We start from the raw sequence: 24,416 nt of genomic DNA on the forward strand, positions 1-24,416 counted from the left end.
TATACAAATGACACAGTAAACCAGGTGTGATAATGAGGTTTGGAACATCTGGGTTTATAATACTGACTCACACAATGAGAATTGCACTAAAAGCTAAAAAACTTGTTGGTTTTGTGGTACAAAAACAACAAAATGCAGGGCAAGACCACTAGTATTTCTGTATTATATTGAGACTTCTGTTATATCTAATGATACGTAATTTCTATATGTATCATAACCATTATTAGCTGAGCGTAACCAGCATAATTTCTTATGCATTCAGTACAAACTGTAAACTTGTCCTGTCCTAGTCATCTGTAGAATAATGGCATCAACCATACCAGCAATATCTTATCTCATGAGCCAAATTGCTTTCTGTCTACATTTTCTGCTTTGACCCCATTAAATGTTTTGTGTTTTTCATTGCGAAACAACTATGGTGCATACAAGTAAGTAGATTGACAGATTACTAGGACACTTTTTGCTTCGTTACCAGTGCTTTTACTTTGCTATGGTTTCCCATTATTGTATTTGATTTGATGTGGGCATTAACATTTTGTTGGCTGAACTTCTTGTCATATATGTTGTTGGCATGATGTACAGTACATTTTGTATTCCTAAATTCCTTTAAAATGGAATTTTACACAGTAAAATAAAGGTAAATACAAGCATGTGAGTGACCAGTACACAATCTGGATGCTCGAAGATCATGACCTTCAGCCTTAATATGCATTGTGGGTTAGTCACATAATCTCTTACAGTGTACAGTTATGTAATAGATGTGTCATGAGTTACAGAACGACCTGCCTTTATGCCACAATACAGTGCTATTAAGTTGTAAAAATCTTATGAATCAGTGTTGTTATTGTTAACTAAACCTATTAAAAATGGTTTTCATTAATTAGCTAAAAATAAAATACAAATATTAGATGATAACTTAAAATATATAAATTAGAAATGTTGCCTTATTTAGTAACATACGTTTAAGTTTTATTACTTAACCTGGAATGAATATAAAATAAAGCTAAATAGAAATAAAAATGACAAAAGCACCTAATAAAATTACTAAAGCAAGCATCATTTCTCATATTCTCTAGAAAACATATCACGTGACCTTTTGTGAAGATATTAAAGTGACCATAAGCAGGTTTAGCTAGTGGATACTTTTTTTCTGGGATAATTTACCCAAAACGGCCTCTAGGATGTGCTGTGAACAGAAATATCAGTACAAAACATGCCTTAACACATCATCCCAAAGCCACATAATCCATAGATTGTAGTTAGAAAGCAGCGGTCTCAGTACAAACAAAAACACTGTATGTGTTGGTATGTTTGTTATTCGTTTTTTTAGGATGCAAATGAGAGAACAGCTTATCCACAACAGCATGTTATTTCTGCTGCATCCAATTAACCTTCCACTAATCCATCGAGGAGGCTTGTGCAGCCAACAGTTGATCACGATCAAATATAGGCTATCAAGGTGTGAAAAGTCTCTCTGCATGTGCTTGTGAGTATCAAAGTCGGATAAAAGTAGAAACTATAAGAGTAGTAATAATGGTACACAGCAGGACTACTTGTGTCCTGAAAGATATAGAAGTCGTCAGAACAAGAACAGGCATCAGTTGTGTTGAGAACTGTTATACTTTTTCTTGGATGCAAATTTGTGTTGGAAAATGTACTGCATTGATTCCTCGGACAGTAAGATTACTGTTCAGCACATGTAACTGTGAAAGGGGAGGGAGGAGTAGAGAGAGAGAGTCAGAGACTAAGGCGATTAGGAGGCTTCTCTTCCCATGCCAGTCAGAGCATTTCCGATGGAATTCCTTCATCCTCACTTTGAGCTATTGGTGAATTCTCCAACAAGAGTCAGATTGCTTCACAGAGCAAGTCAAGTGGAGAAAAAATGGGATGGTTTTGGTGAAAAAAAAACAAGCTTGGGTATGTATGCTTGGTATATGATAATCAGAATCCAAGGGTGGATAAAAGTACAACCGGTTCTTGAAGATCAGTGGATATGATATGGAAAAGGTCTTTGACTTCTGGTTCCAATGGGTTTCTTCAATACTTGTGTCAATAACTGGAGTTTAGGATTACTGTTCATTATGTGACAGTCTCATTCTGGATCCTACAAGATTTTTGTTTTTGTGTTCCACCAGTCGGATAGTTAAATGGTGCTAATAACTGAAAATGGTGTTGCAGGAGGTGTAGTTCTGGTCAAAGATCACCAATATGGCACCAGTGTCAACCAAGCAAGAGGCTGCAACAATGAGTCCTTCATACAGAGCTCCAATTCTGTGGAGCCAACAGAGGACTCTTATTATGCAGATGATGAAGACCACCATCTTTATGATGATGATGATGATGACGATGACATCTACCAAGAGTTTGAGGAGTTGGACTTTTCCGAACTACCGGATAGCAAGAGCATTGTGTCAGATGATTCCTTCTATCCACCTGATGATTCACTCAACTTCGAAAAATGCCCGAGTCCTGAGAGCCCCGAGCCGCTCAGCTTCTTCAAAGCATGCTGCTCTAACAATGCCATCATCGTCAAAATCATGATAAGACAAGGTGTGACAGAGGAGGAGGTGCGAGAGGTGGACAAAAATAACAGAGTAAGTTTAGCTACGTTTAGCTCTTGAATGTTTAAAAGTGAAATGTGTACTTTCTATGCCACCAAACTGAAATTGTTTTTAAACTTGTTCCCCAAACACTCCCACACCCTATCATTGGTCAGACAAACAGAGAGTCCCGCCCCCGAACTCAAGCCATTGGTTGAATCAGTTTTGCTGGTTGGGGTGCTTTACACTTTTCTAGGAAAGTCAAGCTACAAATGGCTTATAGTTCTCTCATTTCAGCTTGAAATATTGTATTGATCTTTTATTATTTACAATTTCACAAATAAGACGAAGGATCAAACACCTGAATATTAAGACTTGCATCCGGCTTTTAAGTGGACTTAAAAGTAAAAATATCTAGTCTTTTTTTTTATTTTCATTTTAGCAGCACATATCAGTCAAGAGAATTCAGTTTCAGGAACATACTCATGCAGTGCAGGAATATCTCTATCATTACCATCCATGCTTTGAGTTTTCTGAATACTGCAATAATAAACATATTACTTTCCAGGATCCATTCAGCTAAATCATGTGTTTAAAGAATACCATTCTTGACTAGGAGAAGGCCTTTCACTCCCCTTAGCCCTGAGAAGCTTACAGTTATGACAATGTGGGTGATAACAGTGTCATGTTTATGCAAGGCTATTATCATATCAAAGAGTCTTTAAGCATGCATGATCCACGCAGTGCTCCTCAGGGAATGAGCTCAGGCGTTAAGGCTGTCTCCTTCCTCCATAAATATCGACGGTGCATGAGGCTGAGACTTTCAACCGTACATAAATATGTCATTAAAGGCAGAATCTTTAAGGAAAGAAATCTGGCTTGGATGGCAGCTGTAAGCAAAACATGTGCCTTCTTGACACATGGTGGAATTGTGTTGAGTCTAAAAATATTAGATCGTAGTTGGGATTTCAATAGTCTCCCGTAGCCAGACCTTCAGACTGATGGCAGAAGGTCTGGACTCCATCGCAGCTTTCACTGGCCAAAGACCGCCCAAAAGGATGTTTGACTGACAATGTAACGCAACCAATCACAGTTCGTTTTGTTTCATGTCATGTTTAGGGGTGTGAAAATGTGAAGTTGATGTCCCAACAATAACAGACCGGCGTGCATCTAATAAATGATTAATTCAAGAACGTTGTGCAATTTTACTGCAACAATGGAGCCGCGAACTTCACCTACTCCAATCCAGTGTTTAGTTGATCCTGGTAAACGCTCATTGTCACCGTTGTAAACGTGACGGCATTCTTTTTCCATGAGGGGGTTTGGCATCACGGCATTTGTTTCTAGATGGTACGCAACACACACATCTCCCGGACATCCTGTGAATTAAATCAACCAGCTGACGACTTTGAAAATCCTGATGTGTTTCCAGTTAGGTGTGCCATATGCACCAGACGTTCAGCCAGCGGTCCATAGGTGTGATGTCTGAGGCTGAGACTAGGATTTCATTGACATGACACCCACCATTTATTCAATATATGTAAATGGTTTTGTCATCAAGTCCAGGAGTTTAAAAATGGGTGTCCAGGGGGCTTCAAGGGGTCCATGGAAAAGTTCAGAGGTAATAAAACTAATAAAATTCGCTAAAATAACGCTAAAATACTTATTGTATATACCCAAATGGAACAACAACAACAACAAAAAATCTGTTCCCAAAAGATTCATTGCATTTCTAAGTCAAATCTTTGTCTTGACTTGATGTCCAGTTGTGTTGTGATCTACAGCTGAAATCTCATGCACCAGCCAGCTAAGCCCTGGAACAGATTGGAGTTTGGATGCAGCCCAAGCAGATCGTAATCATGCCTGAGCTTTAAAAAGGCTCTCCAAGACGTCAAAACACTGCAATGCTCTGCCTAGACAGGGATTTTTCAGTATGTCATATGAGAGAAACCCTAATTTATCCATTAAGCACAGAACTTATAATGTAAGAGTCTAGCTGCTGGCCATAAAAGTCTAAATTTGAATCTGCCACCCATTGTCATGCTAAATTATATGTGAAAATTGAGTTGACTTCCTTCCTCAATGAATCATTTGAACTCAAATTGCATTGACCACTGCTAAACGTGTCTGTCTTCCTAAAAATAGAGCCTATAATAAATGAAGCATCACCTATTGCCCCCCTCTTTTGTGCTTCTGCAGTCAGTGGCACAGTGTCGGTACTGAAAAAGATCCTCTGGTGCACTTTGCCGCTTGGTACAAGCATTGAATTTGTTAATAAACATCTTTAACTATTCATCCTTGCTGAATAGGACTGTACGCTTGGTCTATGACTCACTCTTAACTTAGACGACACAGTTTGAAAACTCAATGTTCTGAAGGCAAACAGAAACAACACATGTACAGAAACAAACGGTTACTCACACAGAGATAGAAAAGGCTCTTGTTTTCCCCACAGCAGCAGGCTCTGTGGCAGTAAAAGTCATGTAGTCCTCCTTTAAGATGCTACAACTCATTTGCATGTAAATGTCTTTCAAATAACACAATCCCTGATCATTTGTTTAATACAAATCTTTTTCTATCGCCATTAGCACAGGGGAAATTATATGTAGAGCACAGTTAAACAACACCATTAAGTGCTAATATTTAATGATCCTGTTTATCAGTCTCGGCAATGTTCAAACTGTTTGAAGTGCTGATAATTAAACAGAAAAATATGAGATTTTTGGTTCGTGTGTGGGGATGCACATTTGATAGCTTAAAGCTTTATATTTCACCTTGGAGTTTGTATTCACCTTCCCTGTTGAACTTCTGTTGATCCCGAGAGGGGGAGGCTTTCCTTAGCAATCATCTTACAACAGCGTGACATTTCACCTCTCTGTGCTGTGCTGTGTAACCTGATGTGATCACTGGGATCTACCACTAGTTGGTCTATTGCTACATCTCATATATTAAATGTCGTTGACCTATTAATAACCTTTAATATTAAGAGATAAATGTAAAAAAAAAAAAAATAAATAATAATTGCATATCGATTGTATTATAGCAATGATCATATTTAGTTTCTTGATATTCTGGAGCTTAGCACCATAAATGCCAACAGACAAGCGATCTGAGCCCAGAGGGAACTCCATACTAAATCTTAGCTAATAGTCTTTATAGGCTTACCATCTGCCTGTAGTGCTCTATAATCACTCACAATCTGGAGACACAAGAAAAGGGAGATGCTCTGTACTATTAAAGCAGTGCCTCTGACCTCATGCGTTTGTTTTTATTTCCTCATAACCCTCACTCATCTGTGCTTTATATTTGCTGAATTCTTTTGTGATTTTACATATACTGCATTCACAGAGCGGGCCTCTCCATGTCTGGACTGCATTTGTCTCTGTATGCTCGTTTGTTACACATTACACAGAAGAATATTTTTATTCTCCATTTACAGCGTATTTAACTGTGTGTAAATTTTTCGATGTGTTAAATACTTTCTACTTAATACAGTAATTGTTTCTGAATATTAAGCAAGTTATTACCCAGAAGATTTCCCAGAAAAGTAAATTGTGGCTCTGTGGTGCTTTCAAAACATTGTTTGTTTGAGAAACGCATGCTGATAGTTTAGCTTGACTTTGGGGGTGGGGCTATCTGATTTCCAACCAATGGAAGATGAGGACGGTGTTCAGAAAACCCTGCAAATGCTGCATCCAGAATGGTGTATTATCAGAGTATGTAATGAGTAGGCTATGTAATGCATTTGATGAAATAAATTATTTCTCGACTTTTAAAGGATTAGTCCACTTTCAAATAAAATATTCCGGATAATTTACTCACCCCCATGTTATCCAAGATGTTCATGTCTTTCTTTCGTCAGTCGAAAAGAAATTAAGGTTTTTGATGAAAAAAATTCCAGGATTATTCTCCTTATAGTGGACTTCAATGGTCTCCAGATGGTTGAAGGTCAAAATTACAGTTCAGTGCAGCTTGAAAGGGCTTTAAATGATACCAGATGAGGTATAAGGGTCTTATCTAGCGAAACGATCTGTCATTATATATGCTTTATATAAACAAATGATCTCCGTGCATGTGCTTTCCGTATTCTTCAAAAGCTTACGCTGTATGTCTTACGCCTTCCCTATTCAACTTACGGAAAATAATAAAACTGGTCCACAACACAGCTGTAACAATAATGACACAGAGGAATGGTCTGATTTGAATCACTTTCAGAGCAATTTTTTTCCAGATGATGAATGATAAAAACATTGACAGTCAATAGACCATTTGGGTGTTTGCAAACAGCGATGACATATTTTGTGGGTAGAGACTACCTTGTGGCAGAAAACGTTTCCCTGAGATAGACGGGAACAAACATTGCATCGATAGCTGATGCTATGGGGAAATCCCTTTTTCCGAAAATACTGAAGCCTGATTGAATCGCATCTGTGGTGTCTTAGCACACCCAAATGGGTGGGACCATTTGCCTACATAAGCCACTGCTGAGTGCAATTTCATCAGAATCTTTTGACTGAGGAAGTGGCAAGCAACTGCTAACAGTGCAAATATTATAACACGGCAAGCTTACACAATGTTTGTACCCATCTATCTCAGGGAACTGAGGTGACGTTAGTCACCGAAATGTTCCCTTTTGATAACAGCTCACTCACATTATGTTGATAGCTGACACTATGGGGAACGCAATCCAATAGCACCATGTTATAAATGCAGGAATGTTCAAGCAAGTAAAAGGTGCTGCCACTGGTTTGTCACACTGCTAGGTCGAGGAAGACCCTGCAGGGCATAGAAGGATGGGCAGCCTGAGTCTTACATCCAAGGGCCATGGGCGGACAGAGGTGCACTGTAAGAGTCGCTTCGAATGGGGGGTGGGGTGGTGTGGGGGGGTTGTCATACCCCTTCTGCTCCACGACATCAACGATGCTGATGAGTGTACGTGAGCCGAATAGCCCCGCCCAATGACTTTGTCTGGCCATGAACCTCTGGAAAATCAGGTCTGGTTGGGGACTTGCTGGCAGCACCCTGCCTGCATTGGTCAAGGTGGCTAAACCGGAGTCGACCACTCCAACCCTAGTCTTGTGATGACGTATTTTAAAGAATCTATGCCACAAACTTTACATACTTCACATACTTTTGAAAATCAACGTTTAGTTGATCCTAGTCTTGGGTAGCCAGACCTTTAGACTCTAGGTCTGGACTCTATCGCAGCTTTCATTGGCCAAGGACCGCCCGAAAGGCATTTGACTGACATGTAACGCAACCAATCACAGTTCATTTTGTTGATCCTGATAAGTGCTCATTGTCACAGTTGTAAGCTTGACAGCTTTCTTCTTCCACGAGGGGGTTTGGTGACACGGCATCTTGCTTTCCAGATGGACCATTAAAGGATGCGTCACACACATCTCCTGGAAATCCTGTAAATTTAAACCAATTAGATGACGACTTTGAAACCAATTTTCTGTGCCATATGCATCAGACGTTCAGCCAACGGTCCATAGGCGTGACGTCTGAGGCTGAGACTACTCCAACCCCAGCCCCTCGACAGCCTTGTAAAGGACTCCGCCCAGAAATGATCTGGCTCCTTCTCAGGTAAGGTGGCAGAGTCCTCAGCGGGGTTTCGACCCCTCTTCTGCATCTGAAGCGGCCAGGGAAATTGGCATTATCACAGTCATCCTCCTCGGACGCCCTAAATGAGACCAAATCACTTGCATCAGAAGAAGGGCATTGGTCTTTGCGAATAAACTGCACCGGAGCCCTGCATGTGCCACATATGCCGTTTGCAACAAACGCCGCAAGAAAATATGCTCTTTTAAAACTCACTCAATCACTGGATGGCCACAAGGGAAAGGCATTGGTCTCAGTCGAGATCACTATCAGCGCTGCCAAATCTGCTGCTGGTCTCTTCAAATGGCAAGCAGGTAGGCTTCTTCTTCGTCTTCTTTCTAAGGTCTGCGAGGAGATGATCTTCGCGCTTGAAGGAGAAAGATTCTGATGAAATGGCACTCAGTTGCAGCTTATATAGGAAAATGGGCCCACCCATTTGGGCGTGCTGAGACACTATTGGTCTATGCAGTTGCACAGACATGATTCAATCAGGCTTCAGTATTTTCAGACATAGGATTTCCCCATAGCGTCAGCTATCGATGCAATGTAAGTGAAGCGTTATCGAAAGGTAATGACAGTTCTGCAGTAGCAGTCTATGGAAGCCATGGAATAAAAGAGTAAAAGGTAATTTTGAGGTTATATCTCACAATTCAGACTTTTTTTCCTCACAATTCTGAGAAGAAAAATCACAATTGCGAGAAAAAAGTCAAAACTGTAATAGGCTATAAAAACATTATACAAAGTTCTGTCATGAAACTCTAGATGCACAGGCTAATAGGTCCTTAACTCAACCTGCTAGTAATCACATCATTATCTATAGGGCACAGCTGATTGGTTCCTGCTGTATCAGTAGCCAATGAGCTCACATGCTCAATCTTCAAATACATGAGTAGCATTTGGCTTAGCATTGCAGCGTGCTTTCAGAAACACTCCACCTTCCCCAACTCCACCTGTATAGATCTGCTACGGGTAATTCATGTACGCTATATTGTACAGCAGCAGCATGTCTTACTTGCTCACAGCAGCGTGTCGTGTATGTATTGGCAGTAGCCAGGCCCGTACTTGCTCTGCAGCAGCAGCAGCAATAAAAGCAGCAGTAGCAGCAGCGTAGCAGATCTATTCCGCCAAGACCAAACATATCAACATTGTCATACCCATTACCATGCCAAACACTCTGAGAGTTGTCATGACAGAAATAGGTTTAAATGTTATCTATGTAACATGTTATGAGTTTAAATATTATTTCATGATGTAACTAGGGCTAATACATCATGCCCCCTATGAACTGCACATATCAATATATATCTAATATGTAGCCCTGTTGTTTACATCTAATTCTTGCTTTAATAGTAGGGAAATAGTCGTAGGTTCCATCAGCCCCATCGTCCATTTAATGGCTTGCAAACATGAATGTCTGCGTTTAGCTTCAAATGGCGTCTTTGACCAAATGAAGACCATCTTTTTGCATTCTGAATCTGACATCTAAAGTCACAAAAATACATTTTTCTCTTATTCCGTGGATTTCGCCCATTTTCCTCCATTTGTTACCACTGTTTTTTCTGACACCCCAATGTGCGCGCAGCTGCTGTGACGTCTGATCTCACATGGTTTAAGAATCCACCTGACTTCTGATTTTTTTTAGGGTTCAAGCATTTAAAGAGGCATAATAAACATATAGTTATACGTATACAACAGAACGTTATTGTCTGTTGATGCTATATATATTTATATATACATATATATAGTTATCTTTCTTGGTGTGAATAGGCTTTTACTCTCCACACCACTTTTACCGTTAATTGGCGGCAGTGCCAGCTTTTATGTCATTTTTTCTGGCTTAACCAGACAATGGTGGGCTAGTGTAAATAGCTTTTGCCAACATGATAGGCTATTTGCACTTTGTGTAAACAGACACTTGTTATTTTTATTGCACAGAAATGACCCATTTCACCCTTAAATACCCATAGAAATGTGCAACAGTTATATTGCAGTAAAATTTACTACAGTATATCTATACTTGCCAGTCTAATTATGCTTCTGCAAAACACCAATTGACATTTACTCTAAAGATCAAGAGCTCATCGACCTCATAAATAAGACCACCAAACCCATGTCTCTCTGGATCTGGAAACTCACCCTCCAACAATCCCTGCCCTTAAATGAACTGCTATATAGCAGGGTTCAACCGCTTCAATGCCTCTGCAGTTTGCACGTTAAACACCTTCTTCTGCAGTAATGATGGGCATTCAGGAAAATGACTGTGGAGATAACTAATATTTTTGCTCTCCACTGCTTAACAGACAGGTCTGATTGTGGCGTGTTACCAGGGCTACGTGGATGTGGTCATTGCACTTTCTCAGTGTCCATATGTGGACGTGAACTGGCAGGATAATGAAGGGAATACGGCTCTCATGACTGCTGCACAAGCAGGTAAGGGAAGTGACAGCAATTCATCTATTAAATGCAATAAAATTATGATCAATAACTCCCAGTACTCTCCCAGTAACAGAAGTAGTGAGAGATCTTTTTCTCAGTATTATGACGTATCCAGGTGAAAGAGACTACTGAAAAAAATTGGAAGACAGTGTCTTGGTTTAGTTTGATGGTTGTTGATTGGATGGCAGATCTGAATGTGAGCTTGCAAGAAAGGGTCTAAATGACTGGAGTCTGGCATACACTGGAAGATCCAGTTTATGACTTGTTTTGAAATGAAGCACCAGGTATACTGAATATCACAAACTTGTTCCAGTAAGCAGACCTCAGTGAGGGACACCTTCAAAATATCTACTTTTCGATGGTTAGACCAGGTTAATACTGTTTATATAGTGTTTGTATTCCTGTAGTGCAAACAGTAGAGCATGTTGCTAGCAATGTCAAGGTCATGGGTTTGATTCCCAGGGAATGCATAAACTCATATACTGTTGCTTTGGATAAAGGTGTCTGCCAAATGCATAAACGTAAATGTCTTCTTTATGTCTTTCTGAATTATAGGTCACAGTATGATTACCAACTACCTGCTGAACTATTTTCCCGGGCTCGACACTGAACGCAGGAACTGCCACGGCTTCACTGCGATGATGAAAGCAGCCATGCAGGGTCGAGCCGAATGCGTGCGTTCTCTCATGATGACAGGTGCAGAATCAGCTGAAAAATGAATATGGCCTCCTGATTTAGTTCATGCAATTATCTTCCATTTTGCTCCTTCATGTAGGCATTAATTTTCCTTTTGTCCGATGGTTTTCTTTATGAAGGAGGAGACATTGAAGCAAGGGACTTTGGCCGTAAGCTGACTCCATGGGAATGGGCCATGTTCACGGGCCGCTACGAGACCGCCAAAATGATATCTCGACTGATGGAACAGCCTTGTGCTGAACAGTTTTGTAACTCTTACCGCATGGAGTGGCCTATGCTAAGCGAACTGGTGGCCCAGTCAAAGGAGCCCAAGTCCTGCTGGAAGAAGTTCTCCGAGTGTGTCTGTAACTTGCTCTCCATCAGCATGAAGACCAACCCCGTAGATGAAGGCGTCATGGACTACATGGTGCGCATGACCACGGCGCTGGCCAGCCCACTCATAGCCACCGCCTGCCACACTGTGTGCCCGGGCAGCCCTCCGTGTGTTGGAAAACGTCGCCCTGCTGTACAGGACATCCTCCGCAGACAGCGTATTGCTGAGCTAAAGAATCTGGGGCCTGATCGCCTCAACAACTACAAGCGGCTCTTCCAGAACTCCAGGGTGCTGCTGGTGCCGAAGAAGCCGGAGCGGCGCGCCAGTCTGCAGCCGCAGTTACTGCATAGCGTAGCGATGGCCTCCAGCGTGGCCCTGAGGAGAAGCAGCCTGCTGCCCCTACACATGATGCGCAGAAGCAGTGTGCGTCCTGGAATGGTGGTACCTAAAGTCATGCTGTGTAAAGCTCCTACCCCCATGTACATGCCGGAGCGGCCGCCGCGCAGGGCTTCAAAAGACTCATCACAACTACAGATCCCTAAATGGAGGTACAAAGCTCTGAAGGAGGAAAAGAAGAAAGCTGAAAAAATGGATAGGTTGAGAATGCCTGTCGGGAGGAAAAAGTGATGTGGCTTTTGATGCCTTAATGTTTTTTAAGGATGTTTTCCTCTGTGAAGGCTTGTGGTCTGTGTGAGGGACGGCACAAATTGTACAATACTCTTTTAAGACTGCCATGGACTTCACTCCTCAGTTCTGTAATCTTTAGTCTGATACATTATTTTTAAGTGATTAATAATTCTAATTTACAGAATCACCTGACATAATTAATGTTTTTTTGGCTCATCATCTTTGAGCCAAGTCACACTTGAAATTTGATGCACAGAAATGTCTTTCTGTTTTTTTATATTGCTCTGAAATTGAAAGGGAGTGTTATATAAAGAAGCTGCTAAACAACATATTTATCAAGGACGTTCGTAACACCGAAATAATACAATAGACCATAGTCAGGTTAGACGCCGTATTGAATTTAACGCAGATGAAGACGAGGCTGTAAGGGATAGACAGTCTTTGCAAGAACTGTATAAAGGTCCTAGATCACATAATTTTCGCAACTCACAACATTTAAAACTGTTTTATGGTGTTTTTTCCCCCCTGGAAAGACATTCATGAGCTGAACAATTGGATTGTTGTTAAACAACAGTGCAATCCATTGAACGCAATGTATTGTGTTCCTCACAGACTCGTTTTCGTTCATGTCAATAAAAAAATGGCGGTACCCTGACTAACGTCTACAGTCTTTGCTTATGTTCAGAGCCAGTGGGTGGAGCTTGACATATAGCCCCGCCCCTGACCGTAAATGGGTGGAGCTTGATGGTCCAGCCACACCCTAACCTTACCCCACCAAATAGGTCCAGCGAGGGGGAGTTGGACGTCATTTGCCTTTGCAGTGAGCACCACCTTTGTTCAAACCGGGTGACGAATTAATTTGATAATGAAATGAGGTATTATTGATAAAAAGTAAACTCTTTAAATAAGAAAACAGGGGTCTTTTTCAGCTTGTAAAGAGAAACATATTTAAATCAGCTCAAATAGACAGTGCTCGTACTCATAGTCACATATTGGTGAAGATTTGAAATATACGGTTTGTTATTAGACATATCAGTGATAAATATGTCAAACTATAGCATTAAAATCCTTTAATAACAAAGCAGTCAACGTTATAAGGGATGCACCCGTACCAGCAATGCAGAGTGTTTTAGGCTTTAAACTTCCAGTAGGGGTCAGTATTACATCTAGTCAGTTAAGGTAATGTTCTTCTCAAAACACACAATCCAGACATGTGGCCATTTCCGCTCTCAAAATGCATTTCTTTAATATTCGTGTCTAACGACACAGTCTTACACACTTACATTAGCAATAAAATCAACACTCACATCATAGCATCACCACATTTCTATGCATCAAACTGAGCTGTAGATGGATTATTACGCATTAGCATTGATGAGATTGAAATGAATGGACGTGGAGGGCTTGGTGTTTCAGAGCTGTAGTAGGCATGAGATGTCGTTTAGCGCCTGTCACACTTTTTTATACTGCAGACTGGTTCTCAGGACAAAGTGAGAAGCACATACCCTGTCAATGTCAAAATAACTCTCTGTGGGGAAAATGGTAATGAAACAGTCGTGATGAAACCCTAACAGGAGCTCGCAGCTTGCCCGCCTGGCCTCTGATAGCTATCTAGGAATTCCATCAAAAATACAATAAATTGAAAACTAACGCCAGTACAAGGTAACAGAAATCTCTTATGTGTTAGTGCTGATGTCTAGAACACAATAAATGCTGTTGACTAAATCAATACAAAATACATGGAAAAAATCAGTGCTGTTAAAGTGTTGAAAGCATCTTTTTAAATAAAAAAATAAAGTGGTTTGGATGTAATACAAGTGGATATATATATATATTTTTAAACAAACCTGGCAATAAAGTGCATGCCAATCAGTCAGATCTTCCCTAAGAAAACCTCGATATAGGAAGAAATAACTCGGACACAGAACGAAATAAATCACAAAACAGTGATTCTCCATTAGTTTATATAGCAGTTGCAACCTGGCATTAAAAAGGTTCACAATTCTCTCAAACACTTTGTCTAGCAACAGAAAAAAAGTTTTACTTACATCTTCAATACAGGTTGTCTGATATGTCTACATTTTCACAGATATTTTGCTTGTTCTCAGACGTTCACTATCGATGGTGCTGAAGATATGTGAGTTTTTAGGGATTATCCTTAATCCTTGCATCTGACAATTACCTCTAAGTGTAAATTGACATGAAGGGAAGACCAGGGCTAGCATCATACCGTCCTAAAATTCGCCAGATTTTAATTTTAAGGTTGGAAAAAAATCACAAAAAAAAAAAAATATATATAGGGTTGTGTCATTCTTTGTTCTCCGTTCAGTCAATAGAGGAATGTTCACCCATCTTCTCCTGCAATAAGATGACCTGAGATTAGGTATAGGCAATTACCTAAGCGAGAAAAAATGAAAATCAAGAGGTGTGTCTATATGCACAGCTCTCCTTCTAGATCAAAGCTATTAATTTTAGTGGCATCCATTTTACTAAGGACAAGAAACATTCAAAAGGCATTAATAAAAGGTAGCAACATAGGCCAAAAGGTGTTAGAGCATTGTTTTAGCACCTTTTCAAGTCAAGCTTTATCACATCTGCCCTCACTGAGCCCTGGTCTCACCTCTTTTACACAGCAACAACATGACAACAGGAGGTCAACATCTGGTTAGAAATTAAGGTGAACAAAACCCTATGCTTTTTTTAACTAGCATTTTTTCCTTGCAATGTTTCTGCGTTAGGTGACATCCACATCTGCACATAAAAAGTATATATATATTTTGTATTTATATAATATATATATCCATACTCTATTGACAGATTTGTCTACGATGAGCTTAAGAACCACTGATTTTTCTGGAAGAAAAAAAGCAGATTTTGCAAATGTCTATTTTACAACACAGCGTCAACTAATTGTACATCTTTGGAGGGGAAGTAGCTGTCAAAGACCGTGTCCCTCCATTTCTTGTTACAGTGTGAATGCTGTTGAAACACATTTAAAAAAAGCATTTACAAACAGGCGTCGATAGAACCAGTGACTTGTCGTTAAATGTAACTTCAACGGCAGCTCTATAGCACCCCTTGGGTCAGGGATTACCACATTTGGCACATAACTAAGCACAGATCACTCGATGGCTTGTGGAATGACCAGTGTTCACGTCAGTACAGTTGGGAAAAAAGAAAACAAGCTGACAGATGGGCCTGAAAATGTTCTTATTATTGGTGGTAAACTCTGTCCAGGCAGTGATGCTCTGTCGTCAGTTACTAGTAGTTTCCTCTCAGAAAAACGGGGAAAAAACACGTTTGAGCAAACGACACCTCTGAATTATATGCTTTTCTTACCCATAGAACAGGACGCTGGAGTTCAGTGAGTGTATTTTCCTCTCTCTTTTAAAATACAGGAAAATAAAATGATATATTGAGCCACATGGGAGGAGACAGTAGTCTTTGCGTAATATACACAATGCACCTTGTATCTACATCTGTAATATACAACAAGTACTTTACACCAGACTTAAGAAGTTAAAAAGGAGGTACAAAAACAAGCAAATAATAAAAAGAAATCAAATAAAAGATATAAAGGCTAAGAGTGTAACAGAGCACTCCATAAAAAGCATGGTTTAACATAAAAGAAATGTCAAAAAAATGTGTGAAAACTACTTCCTTAGCTTGTGTCGAATGTTGATTTTTGTGCTTCACGTAACTGTCCCACCTCTGCGCCACATACAGCATCTTCCACTTTCCCGTTTACCTTTCGATTCCCTCCACTGCTTCGAAAAACATGAAAGTTCAAGTGGTCCGTTCGGTAAAACACATTCCTTGAGCTTCTTTCCTAAAAACTTCTCTCTTCAAGCACTTTCCTAACCTCGCTTACTGGCCGAGTGGCAGCCCACTGTGGTGCGAGCAGTGAACCGAACTGAAGGTTTACGCGTGTGAGATGTCTACTAGTGTTCATGCACATGCTGGGCTGGTCTCAGTGTACGGTGTCCGTAGGCCAGCCTCCAGCCTGCCTCTGTGCCTCTACACCCAGGAGTCCGGCGAGGCAGGGTAGTGGCTCGTCTCGTAGTTGAGTTCACTGTACGGGCGGGATGCCGAATAAAAGTCCACGTAGTTCCCCGTGGACTTCAGTCCCAGGTGCATGGTGCCGTCGGCGGCAGGTGGGGGGCGTTTATGCGCTTGGTCCTCGTAGTACGGCTCCTCGAAGTTGGCTCCTGGGGGAGTTTGGAAGGGAGGGTAGGCCTCTGGAGGGTTGCCTTGAGCGGAGACCTGACGGAAATAATGAGAGCATAAGTAAGTGGTAAGTGACATAAATGTGTTATGCGGTAGTTCCGAAACTAAGAATCTAATTTACAATTCAAATTAAGAACATTCTTTGCTTTCTGTGTAATAAAATTAAACGGCAATGGATGTATGTTTTGTTTTCGGCACCCCCACAGTGCAATCAAAAAGACTCAAGTACTTCATCCACACACCAAAAAGTCACAGTCATGTGAAAAAGAAAGTACACCCTCTTTGAATTGTATGGTTTTATGTCTCAGGACATAATAAAAAATCATCTGGTCCTTGGCAGGTCTTAAAATGAGGTAAATACAACCTCGGATGAACAACAACACATGACATATCACACGGTGTCATGGTTTATTTAAAGGGATAGTTCACCCAAAAATGAAAATTTGATGTTTATCTGCTTACCCCCAGAGCATCCAAGATGTAGGTGACTTTGTTTCTTCAGTAGAACACAAATGATGATTAAGATGCGTTTACATAGAAAAACAATGGGAATGTAGAGCATTGGAATAGAAAAACACATTCTGTGGGAATGGCCCCTTACTGCTTCTAAAGGAATTAAGAGGGTAAGTAGCAGTCAGGTGCTGCTAATCAAATGCCTTTGATTAATTGATCACCAGCAAGTGTGATCACCTCTATAAAAGCAGAAGTTTGGCAGTTTGCTGGTCTGGAGCATGTGTTAACACAATGCCAAGGAGGAAAGACTTCAGCAATGATCTTAGAGAAGCAACTGTTGCTGCCATCAATCTGGCAAGGGTTATAAGGCATTTCCAAACAATTTGAAGTCCATTATTCTACTAACAGTAAGGAAAGAAAACATTCAAGACAGTTGCCAATCTTCCCAGGAGTGGATGTCCCAGCAAAATCAGGCATCAGGCATCAGTTAACATGTTAAATGATAAAGTTTATGACAGTACAATTAGAAAAAGACTGGAAAAGTATGGCTTGTTTGGAAGGGTTGCCAGGAGAAAGCCATGGCAGCACGGCTTAGGTTTGCAAAGTTGCATATGAACAAACCACAAGACTTCTAGAACTATGTTAAGAAGTTTTGCCATAATGCACAGCGCCAAAACCAAACCCAGCATATCAGCACAAACACCTCCAATACCAACTGTCAAATATGGTGGTGGAGGGGTGATGATTTGGGCTTGTTTTGCAGGACCTGGGCACCCCGCAGTCATTAGCCGCTTTTCCACTGTCGGGCCAGTGCGAGCCAGGGCTAACAGCGTGCCGGGCTGGGCCTATGGCCACAGACCTTAGGCACCGAGGCCAAAATCAAGTTGTGTTTCCACTGTCGGTCCGCTAGCTCAGCAGCGCTGATCTAAAAACCGCCCTTAAACACACCTCCCTTGATCAAACGTCACACAACCCAACCCATTTCAGCGTGTAGACCAAAACATGGCTACGATTAGCTCCGCCTTTCACCTCGACCGCGCCTCAAGCCCCAGCTGGCCCGCTTTGGACCAAGGTTTTCGGCGGGCCGAAAAACCCGTGCCTTTGGCACCGAGGAAGCCCTGAAGAGGCACGATCAAGCCCCGGAAGTGACAGTGGAAACGCGACCGGCCCTGGCACGCACTAGCACGCCCGCCTTTGGCCCGGCAGTGGAAACGCGGCTATTGAGTCCTCTGCATACCAAAGTATTCTAGAGTCAAATGGGAGGCCATCTGTCTGACAGCTAAAGCTTGGCAGAAATTGGGTCATGTAATGGGACAATGATCCCAAGTACACCAGCAAATCTACAACAGAATGGCTGAAAAAGAAAAGAATCGAGGTGTTGCAATGGCCAAGTGAAAGTCCAGACCTAAACCCGACTGAATTGTTGTGGTGGGACCTTAGTGGGTTAGTGGGTTAGTTCACCCAAAAATGAAAATTACCCCATGATTTACTCACCCTCAAGCCATCCTAGGTATATATGACAATCTTATTTTAGACGAATATAATCAGAGTTATATTAAATAATGTCCAGGGTAATCTATGCTTTACACTGGGAGTGGATGGTGCCCCGAATTCTAAAGACAGAAAAAATGCACTCATCCATTGTAAAAGAAGTCCACACGGGGCCGGGGGGATAATAAAGGCCTTCTGAAGTGAAGCGATGCGTTTGTGTATGAAAAATATCCATATTTCAAACTTTATGAACTGTAATCTCTAACGTCCGCTAGCTGTCATAAGCGCGTTCACGAGAGAGTGGCGTCCCAGCTTGTGACATAAGACGCATGCACAGCGTGAGCTCCGGTGAGAATATGCTAGTCTCGCGAGAACCAAGTTGTGTACAGCAAAGGAAATCCACGTGAAGAAGCAAATTATTTGAGCTATACTCTACATTTTATTAGTGTTAAAATGCTGATTTCTTGTGAATATCCGGGTTGCTTCAACAAAGCTAAAGTCTTGAGATTACATGCGGCGATATCAAAGGGAGTTGCAGAGCGCTGTGCGTGACTGGCTGCCGCTTCAAAACTGGATTGTTTGTTTGTATGTTTTGCTGCACTGATCGGATTACTGCTTTATTTGTATTTCTTTATCACCATCAGATTACTGTGCTTTTCGGATTACTCCAATTCTAACTGTTGGTGCTTTGGACTTGATTATTGACTGCAATTTTTACTGCCTTCAAGTTTTGCCATCGGGCTGCTGCGAGCTCTCTACCCAGTTGCGTCTTCCACCACTTTCGGCTCATCAGATCGTTTTCGCTAGTGATTGGCATTTACTCAATATAAACATGCCTCGGCCAACAGTTTTTCAGTTTGTTTAGCTGCTGCAGCCTCCTCCATCTCCCGGAGTTCCTGGTCGGTATACTCCGGTTCAAACAAATATGGCTGGGCAAAAAATAAAGTCTTCTCTTGGCTTATATCGAAATCCTCCGACATTTTTCTTAACCAAATCCTAGTTTTGTACTTTTAATTTGTGACCGGTACTTTGTTTTGCTCTCTCCTCTGCACTTCCGTGTTCGTCACCGGAGCTCACACTGCGCATGCGTCCTACATCATAAGCTGGGACGCCACTCTCTCGTGAACGCGCTTATGATAGTTAGCGGAAGCTAGAGATTACAGTTTATAAAGTTTGAAATATGGATATTTTTCATACACAAACGCATCGCTTCACTTCAGAAGGCCTTTATTAACCCCCCCGAGCCGTGTGGACTTCTTTTATAATGGATGTGTGCATTTTTTCTGTCTTCAGAATTCGGGGCACCATCCACTCCCATTATAAAGCGTGGATTACCCTGGACATTATTTAATATAACTCTAATTATATTTGTCTGAAAGAAGAATGTCATATACACCTAGGATGGCTTGAGGGTGAGTAAATCATGGGGTAATTTTCATTTTTGGGTGAACTATCCCTTTAAGAGATCTGTGCTTAAACAGATGCCCACAAACCTCAATGAACTGAACCAAAGTTGTAAAGAATAATACGCCAAAATTCCTTCAAAACGATGTGAGAGACTGATTAAGTCGTATAGAAAATTATCACTTCAAGTTATTGCTGCTAAAGGTGGTTGTATAAATCATGGGGTGTACTTAGTTTGTCACACATGGCTTTTCCATCTTGTTTTTTTTTTGTTAAATAAATAATGACATGGTGTAATATGTCATGTGTTGTTGTTCATCTCAGGTGGTATTTACCTAATTTTAGGACCTGCTAAAGAGCAGATGATTTTTTTTATGATGTCCTGATACGTAAAACAACAGAATTCAAAAGGGTGTACTTTCTTTTTCACATGACTGTATATGTACTTCTAGTTTTAATTCTTGACAGTCTTACATTTTGATGTTATAATTTCTGTAAAAAAAAAAAAAAAAAAAAAAAAACTGAAATCTTTTCAAAATTAAATAATGATATATAGAGATTTTTCAGTAAAACATTACAGTAAAGTTCCATTTCTTAACATTAGTTAACTACATATTAGTTAACATGAACTAAAAATGTATCTTAGTTATTGTTCATTTCAATATTTACTAATACATTAAAATCAAAAGTTGTGGTTACACTTTATTTGAAGGTGACGTAGTTACATTGTACTCACTCAAGCTATTGTACATGCACTTACTATAGGGTTATGGTTAGGGTTTGATTTAGGGTTAGTTACTTATAATTTACTCTTATTACCATAGTAAGTACATGTAGTAACATGTAACTACATCACCTTAAAATAAAGTGTCACCAAAGTTGTATCTGTTAATATTATTCAATGGACCTGAGCTAACATTAACAATGAAGAGGTGTGTTTTTACTACTAACGTTAGCAAAGATGAATAAATACTGTAACCAATGTATTGCTCATTATTAGTTAATACTAGGGCTGTCAATTGATTAAAAATTTTAATCTAATTAATTACATACTCTGTGATTAATTAATCTAAATTAATCGCATACATAATTTTTGCTGTGAAAGTATTAAATATTTCAATTCAAATGAATCAATGCAGGGTTTTTCCTGGGTCAAAAATGGTCTTCGGTGGTGACAGACATGGTCATCCACACAAACAGTAAAAAGTGCCCTACCCACGTGATCTGCGAGCCTGATACTGACAATAAAGTACCCATCACTCTCACTGTAATTCTTTCTTGCCCTCTTTGCAAAAAAAAAAGAAAAAAAAGAAAGAAGTGATTTTATAGCTTTGTAAGCGAAGATGCTTTTTTGCTAAACCTGAAAAGTATTAAAAAGTAGCATTTAGAAGTTATATTAACTAATAATATAATTTTCTACCATATACAATTGAATGCACTAACAACAACTTGCTTTGTTCTGGTTTCACCTCACTCCAGTCTAAACTAACTGATTTTATAGGTAGGCCTAATTTACTACACATTGTCATTTAAATAACCTGAAAATATTGTGGGTTATTAAGGCTAATTTTACTAACCACTCTTGCTAAATTTCAGAGTTGTTCGAGTAAATGATTCATTATAGACCATGTGGACAGATCAGTTGTTGTCATGATTCATTAAAATGAATCTGTTCAAATGAGTCATTAGTAGGGGTGGGACAAAATATCGATATGGCGATATATCGTCATCCTTCTCTGTGCGATACGAGAATCGTATCGCTGCGCCAAATATCGATATTTTAATTTAAAAAAATAAAGCGCTATATATAGATTTCTTTGCTCAAAGCGTCCTACTTCAAGGCGGCGCTCGACACATGAATGAGGGAAACGTGAACTTAAGTTAACTAGCCTAAGAAAAAGAGGTTATTAACAGGATGGCGGACAGCAGTGTGAGTAAAATAGATGCCCCAGCCACATTTAAGTTCAAAGTCTTGACACACTTTTATACCATTGATGTGACAGTCGTAGACATCTTTGACGTTCTTCACCGAGCGCTTAGATATACACGGGAGCATTTGAAAGCATATATTAGGGATCCTCTGATAGACGCCTGCTTTCGAACGCTCCCGTGTATATCTAAGCACTTGAAGAACGTCAAAGGGTCTGTTTGCACCTGGTGACTTCATGCTATTTCTCTGATCGGATAGCTATCCGATCGTGATTGGACATTAGCGGACGTTGACGCATTGCGTGCGAATCACGACTGTTATTAGGACATCGCAAAAGATTTGTCAACACAGAAAACAATTCACCACTGGATAGGTTTTTCTTTTTGTTTACTGAAAGTGTGGTTTATGTCAGCTGCACGTGCAGGGCGCCTGTCAGAGAAGATGAGGTGACGTTCTTTTGAGCACTATTCACACCCAGCGTTATTCAGGAAAAACATTCTCCGAATGCGCCTCGTGAAACATGGATTCATTCTTACGAACTTTTAGCATTGTGTCAGTTGATTTAGATTATTATGTGCGAGGTAGAGAGAGTGCAAAGATGGTGCTTACTTTGAAAGAGCTCGCGCGCACGAGAACGACTCCAGGTTCAAAGGTCAATACGGAATGGATTAATCTGTGTTATTTTTTTTAACGCGTTATTTTTTCTCAGATTAATTAATCGAAATTAACGCGTTATTTTGACAGCTCTAGTTAATACATAAACTAACGTTAAGTAATGAGACCTTATTGTAATGCATTACCAAAATATCAGCATGAGCTACATATTACAACACTGTGTGATCTGTGGTGACCTCACCTGGTTATGTTTGATGTCATCACCAGGAGACATGTAAGCACCTCTGAACAGTGTAGATGTTCCACTTGAGATTTGAGCTGCAAAGACAGTGAATTATAAAGATTCTCAGAGGACTGGTAGGTACTTTGACTTTTTCTACAGGTACAGAAAATGTCTGCCTAAAACAGGTATGCAGATATATGAATTGCAGTTCATGACTTTTGTTGAAGTAAAGGACTTCACACCAAGATGCAAGGGTGAGATTTCAGACATCTTTCTGTGAAATAAAAGTGTTACACTGTTACTGATACTAATTACAGCACTCGGGTGTAATTCACTACCTTTGTTTATGGTACACTTGATGGTTTGTCTGAAAATCATTGTCGACTCTGTCAGTCATTTGTTGGCGGTTATAAGGAAGCTTTAACCTCCCGCTGAACGACTCCGAACTGCGGCCTTACCTGCCATCGCATCTTTTCTGGAGGTGTGCTCGCCCTTGTTTCCATGGTAACCAGAATTGGTACCAGTTGTCTCATAGTCTGTCTTCCTCTCCTTCAAGCTCATCATTTCTCGAGGTGAGGTGGGGGCACTTGCTAAAAAAACATGGCAAGACAACCAACAATGAGTGAGGGGGAAAACAGCCTGTTTGTTCAGACGAAAGTGTCTTGACGCATTTGAAAGTACAATAAGATCTCATTCCATCAAGGGATCTTTTATTTTACATAAAAAACTCATTTGCTGTAATGAAGCAATTCTCTTGTTGCCTTTTGAGGCAAACAAGTGTCAGTGCTCTGCTCCTAATTGCTAAATGGAATTGGTCAGGTAATTGATTGGTTTTGTCTGGGCTGCTCACTCGTTCCTTGGGCAATAATTTGTTTCACCTTTCGTGTCACTTTTGTGTTTAGGAAAGCTTTCTGTCAGGATATGTGATTTATACAAGGTAAAACTTCATTACAACACTTTATAAAAGCGATTAACTTCAAATATAATATTCAAAGTGAAAACACAAATCACAGTTTAATGACATTATATTATAAATACATACATTTGTTGCAGAGGAAATGTGACAACATAAAATACAGCATAACTGCCGTAATTTCAGTAAAATTGCTATAATTCACCCAATAATGTTATGTAACAAATTGTGTTTTTGTGATGGTTTTTCATATAGTTTTAAAGTCAGGCAAGGGTAAAACTAATGTTTATACATAAAATGCATTTGAAAAGTATCAAATAATAATAATAAAGTTTTCAGAGTTTTAATGTGACCTTCATACAGTATAACATAAAAAGTAAAATGAAATCTGTCAAGTCTTAATAAAACCCTTGGGATTTACAAGTGCCCACAGTTGAAGAAACCACCCAATAACGTCCTCAGTTATTAAAAGAAAAGATTCATTTACAACAAAAGCATTTCATTATATCAGAAGAGTTACTTATGTGCCATCATTTAATTATTTGGGTGTTAATGAATCGGCTTTTGAGGGCAGTGCTCTTGTGCTCTTGCTCTTTTCAGCGTGACTTTGTCAGTCGGTACACAGTCTACTCCTCTGGATGGCCATTTTACTTGCAAATGTACTGATTTTCAGTTCCCTGAGAATTACAACTTGCACAATTTAAAAGGTGTGAGATTCTCATTTGGGATATTTCCCCACCACACCCTCCTGAGCAGTAAGTAGAATAAATTTGCCCCCTCTTTGTTTGTCCCATGATATGTGAGGACATTATGAGCACTTAATATTCAGGTTGCCCTTAGTCTACATTTGAATAAACATAATGAGCATTTTAATTAAAGATTTCTCACAGACTGGTGATGATGCAGGCAGCACTATTAAACATAAAATGAGTACAAAAGCAGAA

The 24,416-nt window shown here is 40.1% G+C and overlaps 2 protein-coding genes across 9 annotated transcripts in view; one reads left to right on the plus strand and one right to left on the minus strand.

Moving 5' to 3' along the window:
* The first annotated feature begins 34 nt into the window (after nt 1-34).
* ankrd33bb (ankyrin repeat domain 33Bb) lies at nt 35-14,027 on the plus strand. The gene is made up of 4 exons (XM_048164089.1): nt 35-2,594; nt 10,445-10,574; nt 11,136-11,276; nt 11,396-14,027. The coding sequence occupies exons 1-4, from the start codon at nt 2,148-2,150 to the stop codon at nt 12,214-12,216; spliced, it is 1,539 nt and encodes a 512-aa protein (XP_048020046.1). The 5' UTR covers nt 35-2,147; the 3' UTR covers nt 12,217-14,027.
* Nucleotides 14,028-14,163: 136 nt separating this feature from the next.
* The window catches only part of ctnnd2b (catenin (cadherin-associated protein), delta 2b), a 105,367-nt gene continuing 95,114 nt past the window's right edge, over nt 14,164-24,416 (minus strand). For 7 of the 8 annotated variants that reach the window (XM_048164084.1, XM_048164082.1, XM_048164081.1 and 4 more), the window contains 3 exons: nt 23,018-23,149; nt 22,578-22,654; nt 14,164-16,479 (listed from right to left, as the gene is read on the minus strand). In XM_048164084.1, the coding sequence (XP_048020041.1) occupies nt 16,234-16,479; nt 22,578-22,654; nt 23,018-23,149 (455 nt within the window). In that variant the 3' untranslated portion in view covers nt 14,164-16,233. The other variant, XM_048164086.1, reaches the window with a different exon arrangement.

Source organism: Megalobrama amblycephala, linkage group LG17 (assembly GCF_018812025.1).
Source record: "Megalobrama amblycephala isolate DHTTF-2021 linkage group LG17, ASM1881202v1, whole genome shotgun sequence".
NCBI classification, from domain to species: domain Eukaryota; kingdom Metazoa; phylum Chordata; class Actinopteri; order Cypriniformes; family Xenocyprididae; genus Megalobrama; species Megalobrama amblycephala.